General features: G+C 34.7%; 1 protein-coding gene across 3 annotated transcripts in view; it reads right to left on the bottom strand.

Moving 5' to 3' along the window:
• Nucleotides 1-8,313, bottom strand: part of ZFPM2 (zinc finger protein, FOG family member 2) — a 315,579-nt gene that overhangs the window by 245,822 nt on the left and 61,444 nt on the right. For 2 of the 3 annotated variants that reach the window (XM_080579452.1, XM_080579451.1), the window contains exon 2: nucleotides 1-159. The exons of the other annotated variant lie outside the window; for it this stretch is intronic. In XM_080579452.1, coding sequence (XP_080435578.1) covers nucleotides 1-159 — 159 coding nt within the window. The remainder of the gene's footprint in view (nucleotides 160-8,313) is intronic. 3 annotated transcript variants of the gene reach the window in all.

The following is an 8,313-nucleotide window of genomic DNA, read 5'->3' as shown; positions in this document are numbered from 1 at the left end:
CTTTATTACAAAAGTATTCCACTTCTTCGCAGCTCAGATTTTCAGGCTCAAACTCTGCAGAAAAGCTTTCCTCCAATGGAAAGTCTTCTTTTGAGACAGTATCATTTTCTTCAGACAGGCATTCTTCTTCTTCATCCTCAATGGCATCCTCAAGGGGCCCTTTAAAAAGAATCAGGAACACTGTGGCAAAACCATCTAAAAGGACAATTTGAAATAAAACCTTAGTGAACTTATAACCAGAGGTCTTTAGCTGGTTCTTTCTTCCACAGCTGTTTTCAGCATTTATTAGAATTGGCCAAATAATAGTTAATGGAAATTGAAATTAAAAGTGATTGTTTTCCTAACTGAGGACTTCATAATATGCAAAGTGTTATTAACAATATGTATTAATAATACTCGCACGTCTTTTTTCATTATCCATCAGGCTGTAATATTAAAAGCAGACAGTTTTAACATTGAAAATCAAAGCTGTTTTTGTAAAACCATGTAAACAGTCAAGAGCCTTCTCTTGTTGACTGTTAGTCATTGTTTTTTGATGCTGAGTTACAGTACTTAATAGGCTCCCTTCACAAGCTTCATTTCCAGAGTTAGCAGTACTGATGACAGTAAATTAGTATAAAGGTATTGACAATATAAGCTTCATCTTATTCTGCTATTTTCCTTCAACCAGCACCTGAAGGAGTTTAAAAAGAGTTTCATATTCTCTGCGACCATCCGTTTGCTAGACTTTAATAGACTACCAGTCAATAGGTGGGACTCAGACAAACTATTATTTCTTTTCCTTTTACAGAGGCCAAAGAACGAGTGTGGCAAACTGCTAGCTGTGGGCTACGGCAACACATGGCAGTCACAAGAGCAGGGCATGAGTCTGAATTTGAAATGGCAGCTAGAGGTCTTTGATTCTCCTAGATACCTAAACATCCCAGTCCTACAAAGCCTCTTGAAGAGCGAGTGTCTGACAGATCTGTAATACATAACGCCCAGGTTACCAGTTGGAATGTACTCCAAAATTAAAATTTCTTCTTTCTTATATACACACTTCAGAGCCATTGGTTAATAGTAACTATTTGCTAAAGACATCTCCTGTGCAGGTGTAGAATTTTACCTTAGATTTAAATAGAGATTTGAAAGAACTGAACATATTTTAATTTAACTAAGATTTTATTAAATGTCAGCATGTTTCAAAATCCATCTTAAGACTGGATTTCAAAAGAGGGATTTCATTATACATGGTTGAGGCTTGAAAAAAAATTACTTATTTCACTCTCCAATGAAAGCACAGTCTCATTTATAATTGACTGAGTATTTCTTCCTTGAAATGAAAGCTAGCTAGCTAATGAAAAAAAATGTAATTTGTATTTATATTATAGTTTTCCAGTATTAAATACACTATTCCTATATAATCTATCATGCTGATATACGATACATAAATGATTCTGTTGCACTCGATGAAAAGAGAGGGATAAATTTTTAAAAGAAATCAAATATTGACTACACTCTAATTTTATGTAATTTATTATGAACCAGGGACTACCTACATTTATTAAAACAGCAAAATTCACTTTAGCATAACTCGTGCTTCAGAGGAATATGATGGTTACTTTTTACTGTAATTGATTGAGATTCCCAGGTGGGATTCCATAAATTAATATAGCTTACTATCTTTCATGGAAATATGACTATTTATGCCAGCTGAGAATCTGACCAAATGAACCCACTTTTGTGGACCTATACTCACCAACGCAAGCTATCATTCAACAATATATCTCCTAAAATAAGGGGCTATTATTATGGCAGAAGAAATAAAGATTCCCACTGTCAAAGTATCCATTACTGTTAATTGCACTTTCTAGCCATGTTGGGAAAAAATCCAGCAATTGAATATGCACACAGAATGAAGAGTGGATATCACAGTGCACAGAACTGAGAACAAAGCACACACTGGAAGAGCCGTGAGCAATGTGCTGCATCTAAATACGGGCAGTTTGGGCGCCTTAAATGTGTCCAGTTCCATTTCAGAAATGAAAGCACAAGAGCGTCTGAATAACTATCAAAAATACCTTCCAGAGCTCATGATTTTATTAACATGTGACACTGTCTGTAGAGCCATTTATTGGTGTGTACTCCTGGAAGCATCTGTATAAATAAACTAAAAAGAAGGAACACAATGAAACAAAAAATAAGCTATTTTAGGGAAATGGAAATTTCTGCCAGGTATAAGGATGGATAAATACCATTTTCTGCATCATCTCAAAAGCAGCCATATGCTTTCAGTATTTTTTTCACATATTTTTAATCCGTGGAAAAGATATAAACTTCATTTATAAGTTTATAAAACATAACCTTCACATTTCAGTGAAAGTTGACCTCTTCCTGAATGACTCACTCTTTGTCATTTGTCTTTTTAAATGGGTCTTGCAAAATTCAGCATAGAAATATGTGCAAGTAATCCAGTTGGCATGTGTATAAGACATTTTGGTTTGATTCTCGATGTTAAACCAGTTTGTTTGATAAGGTCACTAGGACATAACCAGCAAGCTAATAATCACGGTACGTTAATTAAGAAAATAACAGAAGTCCAGTGGGTATGCTATCATTTGCAGCAATCATGGAAACACGCACCTTGTAATTTCCATTGACACTACTTCCAAGAAGGCAGAAGGAAAACAATGTATGAACCAAATCACAGCATGTGTTTAAAAACCTCCCCAATTTGAGAACTGGGACTTCATTTTTCAAACAAATCTCAGGCTAAAGAAATTCTTGGCAAGTGCTTTCATGGACCAATCATACGTATGAATAGGTTATGTAACATTTCATAATAGTAACATCTTAGCATTTGGATGCATAAATGTAAATTTTGTCATATCTAAACGACTTCAGATGTCTTCTTGCATCTATACTAGGTTTTGCTTCGGATATACCAGTCTACATGTAAAAAACAGTGGTGTTTATCCAAATGCATATGGGCATGGATCAGACAGAGCTTTCCATAACAGTTCAGATCAGTGGCTAACATCAGATGTTGCACTCTAAAAAACAGCAAGACTTTTGCTGCAATGGAGGGATCAGTACATAAATATTTTTTCTAAGTTTCATGCTGCTGCCGCCGCTTGTCTAATTCATACATCTGCCACCTGATCCTTGGGACAAAACCTGTCTTATTCCTATCGTCTTTTATTTTTTAAGGATTCCAATGCATTCAGTTCACGCTCCAACCTGTAAACTGATGACTTTAATAGAATTAACTAAATAAAAAGGCATTTTTCTACATGAGAAAGACCAGTCCATAAGAACAATAGCCAAATTAAGTATTTCTTGGTTGCTAGTTTCATGTAAACTGAAATATTTATGCCTGATTTCTGTGGTTATTTTTAATTACCATTGAGTAGTGTTAAGCACAGAGTGAGTTAAAGAAAACAGTAAAATCAAAAGCCGCTTACTGGTCAATAAAAAAGATTAAACTTTCTATTCCTGACTATTCCACCATTATTTGCACATAAATAGACAGTGCATTTGAATAAAAATTAATAGCCAGAATCTCACAATAAAAATTAATGGAATTATATATTTTTTGACTAATGCAAACACATACATAAATTTTGCATGCTTATGTTCACCTAATTTGGCCATGTGTTCCAAACAGCCTCTTACTGATATTGGTAAATCAAATCAGCTGAAGTACTACTAAAGAGAACCTGAAGTTCTCTGGTTCAAAAATGTAAAGGTACTTTTTTCAAAGTTTTCTAACTCATCTTTCTAGAGTCTTTCTAATCTACACAGTGTCTGCTCAACTTTTTCACAGACTTAAAATATTTAAAAATGCAGAGACATATAGGAAAAAAAAGCCTTTAAAAAAATAGTTTCTTTCAATTGTTTTCTCTGATAGTGTTTCTTTTTCCAGTTGTTATTATGTTGATATATTACCTTAAACAGTCTGAGTACAGCTTAATCTTTAGTAGCATATATACTACAATATACTAAAGTAATTAAGTATACTATACAGTATACTTTAGTACTACACTTTATGTTCTGCATTTCTTTTAAACTGTTGATTGAATTTAATAGTGGTACACGCGTTACTTATACCGACCATGTTATTAAGCACCTATGGCACATGCATACTATGTCTGCTTTAATTTAAACTGGAACGGGTTCAAGGTCTTATCCCTCTTCTGCTGAAAAATGCTTTCCAATAACTGCTGATTAAGTGTGACATTACAACAAAACACTGCCATAATGACAGAGCAATGCACATCCAAATAATTCCTGCCATGGAAATTCATCTGAGTGTCACAATGATCTGACAGGGAACAGCTCTGAGATAAAAGTGCAAAATTTCAAACTGGGATGGTGTAAGAGTTTAGGGGAATTGTTAATTCCAGAGAGACCATCAAAATGTTTGTCTTCTATTCTCATTTCAACAGTTCTTTGCCTGCTTTGTGAAAGAATTTGATGTTATGTAAAGAGAGGTGAATCTGAAATGCTCCAGATTAACTAGATACATGATACACAGTTAACAATTTCCAAAAGCACTAGATAAAAAGTTTGATTTCTAATCTTATATGGGGGTACTGAAGACAAATGAAGTTTCCATTACTTCATTCTGTACTTCTCACAAAGCCCTGAGAAAACTATTCCTTCATAAAAGAAGCAAACACCTGTATTGTACACAACACCAGAGATTCTGGTGGATTTGGTAGTTTACTCATTCACTTGGTACTTACTCTATTTTATTAATATTTATTTTTATGACAATAAATCCATTTGGTTTTTTGTTTTGTTTTGTTTTTTCAAATAAAATAGATAAACAAGTGGCAGTAGAAAACATTACAATTACTGGCAGCAATGAAGAAATGAATATGGTAGAAGTCTGTATGGCTTAGTGGGCACAGTAGTTCACTTCAAAAAAATCACCACGTACAATTTGATACAAATAACAACATCTACTGAGTAGAGGTTGACGAGTGAACTGCATGTGCCTTCATGGAGAAAATTACTTCTGATTGAGGCCACTTGGCAGTGCAGTGTGGGGAAATCTGAACTGTAGCTCCCTAATTTGTACTACATTTGCAGACACTCATGCACATATATATTTTAGGACTATTAATATATTAAACACTTGAAAAAATATTTCTTAAATAATCATATAAATGTAAAAATACACATACAAACACACAAAGATAGCTAGCTAAGTGGCAATCTTTACTCTTTACACAATAAGAAATAAGATGATACCTCAACACTTTAAAGGATAGGTCATATGTAGCAAAACCAAAACAAACCAAAAACAGCTGTAAGCATTTTAATAGCATGGAAAAATGTGAGAATGAAGGACCAAAAAGGGTTTACACCAACTTAACAAAATAACTTTTTGCTAAACACTCCTCTTAAGACAAATTTGAACTTTAGACCCATTGTGGATGTTAGTCTTCATGCAGAAATGACTCCCGTTTTATGGCAGTATAACTCTAATGAAATAATTGAAATTCAATAGCACTAAACTGGGTTTTGTAATCATTTATCACAGTCAAATTCATCAGAATTCTCTGTAAATGAAACCACTTTAACGCATGCTCAAATTAACCACATGCTTATATGCTTTCCTTTTCAGTGTTTGGAGCTTAAAATGCTTGTACCCTCCTGTGGGAAAGTTTCATTGAAATAATTATCTCATGGAAATGTTAAGTGGTTAGCTTCCTTCCCACCTACCAGTATTCTCCTGCATTCCCAGAACAGCAACATAAATCAGTGCTCTTAATAAATTAAGAATGCTTCAGAAATCTTACAATACTTGACAGTGAGTGGCTGGGGAGAGGTTAATGAGTATAATTAGTAGTAGTAGCATTAAATAATAACAACTCTGATAAATCAGAGAGGCCTGAAATTCATTGGATCAACATCACGCATTTTGCATGTTCTGGACAATCTATCCAGTATTTCCTACGAAAACATGCTGCCACACATGGATTATCATCAGCTTACAGTAAAACCCAGGTATGCAATGCTCTATGACTACAGAGGGCAAAGCTGCAGAAAAATCAATCCATTTGTCTCCTCTTTCAACAAGGTTTTCGTCCAAATACAGTGACATAAGAAAACCAGCAGGCAAACGCTTTATATTGATTCACATGCTGAAGATACCCAGGGATGTTTTTCCTAAAAATTCAGTCAGGAACACTGAGAACAAAAAAGGGTGCCCTTTATTCCATTTTTCATATGGCAGTGAGGGTGAAGACATTTTGTGGTCGTTCAGAGTTCCCTTCCTCCTGAGAAGATTTCTATACAGGACTTCTTAGCTACCTCTTCAGTCTTTTAATTAACTCAAAGGAGTCGTTGTTTCCAACCACTGTACTTTTAAAACAGCCTAAAGACAAGTTTAACAGCAATCTAAACAACACCAATAGCAACAGAAGCAGTACAACTTCTTGAGGAAGAAATTTTACAAGCTACTACCCAAAATGTCCTCCCAGTCTCCCTCTCTGGGAAACTGGCTTTCTCTTGCATTATGTAGATTTTTTTTTAGTGTACAGGATCAGATATTTCAGCCCCTATACATTCAAGCGGGGTGGAGACACAGACCAATAAAATAAGGGAGAAGAATACATGCTGATGCAATCAAAATAAATTTTCAGTTTCTTTCAAAGCACTAGGACTATCAGATATTGTTTAATCACTGAGACTTTCAGAAGGAGAAACTCCAACTGCAGGTTCATGGATAAACTGTAGAAATGGAAGCACGCAACAATTTTCCAAATGACATAATAAATGATAATAAAAGAAAATGATAACAAAAGCTTTCCTATGCACTAATTTCTCCCTGCACCAGCCACACGACCAGCCACACGACCCCATGACTGTCCAGCCCACATTACTTCTCTCTCTCTTAGCTTTGAGTTTATCAGCTGAAAGCTAAGAGAGAGAGGAGTAATGTGGGCTGGACAGTGATCCCAATTTTCATTGTAAAAACTACTGCCTCTCCCTTCCTCCTTGTGAGAACTGAAAATACTTTCCTTACATAATTCCAGAATAGAGAGGAAGGGCCAAGAGAGGTGCCTAAACACACTTCTGTTTGACATTAGATGGCAATACCTAATCTTGACAAACTGACTGCTGCAGGAATAGTTTAAAACATAAGCATGCTGTTGGCAGTAGGTGACTGAAGCACAAACTGGCTAATCAGTTTAGAAAAAAAATGTAAATATACTTCTTAAAAAGGTCAATATTTGTCAAACCACTCCCACTTTTAAAGAAATGTTTCCCTCTTCAGTCCACTGAGCTTTCTGTTTAGCTAAAGTAAGTTATTTTAGTAATTCAGATCACATTTTTACAGCTATACTCAACAGACACAATGTTACCTGTGCCCATTGAACCTCTCCAGTCTGTTATGTAAATTAACTGAACAAAAGTCTTGTCCAGACTGAAAGATTGCACCAATTTGTGAGCTATTCGTTACATTTTAATCGTGGCATCATAGCAGAATAAACCATCTCTCACTTTCAGACTGGTAGAAACTTTATAAGCATGATTTAATGACCAACTTAATCGACAAAGGAATGGAAAAGAGCTGCTCTTTGGACAGTATAAATCCACACCAACCTGATGTAATTGAGCTTAACAGCAAGAATAAAGTGTATTTCTGTGGCAAAAAAAAAAAAAGAGGAGTTATTTTTATATGTGCAAGTTGTGCAAGTTCTTCCTGCAGCCACTCACTTTTAACATAAGTTGCATCAGGGGATCTGGTAGGAAGGAAACATTTTTATTAATTTTCTCCTTATCTGTAAGAAGAATGCTGATTTTTTTTTTTCATTTACGTTCCTTGCCTGCAGGTAGCAGACCAAGAAAATCATATAGCAGAAATTCTTCCTTTTGATTAATTTCTTTCCATGTGTTATGTTATTTCTTATATATAATTGATTTCAGGTTTTGCTCGTAGCTGTACATCTTTTTTATATCTGCACCTACTGCCTTCCTTCAATCAAGAAAGTTGAAGGAAATTACCTGAATTTTGTTAAGTTTATTAAAAAAAAGAGCTCTGTGAATATTTAAATTGAGTTTTGAAATGCTAATACAAGAAAGATATTAGAGAATTTTAATAGTAGGTTCAATTTGACCCACAGACTATTGTAGAAAGGGTCAAATTTTATTCAAATTATTTCTTTACAGCAAAAAATATGAACCCTTTGATTTTACAAAAGTAGATTAATATTCTTCTCTGCTAGGTCTTTTGGCACTTCGGTGCATGACTGTATTAACTGTGCTTGTGTATAAACTTTTCAAAGACCTTTAAATGTTCCAGTAATTTGGAACTTC

This window comes from Anser brachyrhynchus, assembly GCF_964034855.1.
Source record: "Anser brachyrhynchus genome assembly, chromosome: 2".
Taxonomy (NCBI): domain Eukaryota; kingdom Metazoa; phylum Chordata; class Aves; order Anseriformes; family Anatidae; genus Anser; species Anser brachyrhynchus.
This window is presented reverse-complemented; position numbering and strand designations above follow the sequence as displayed.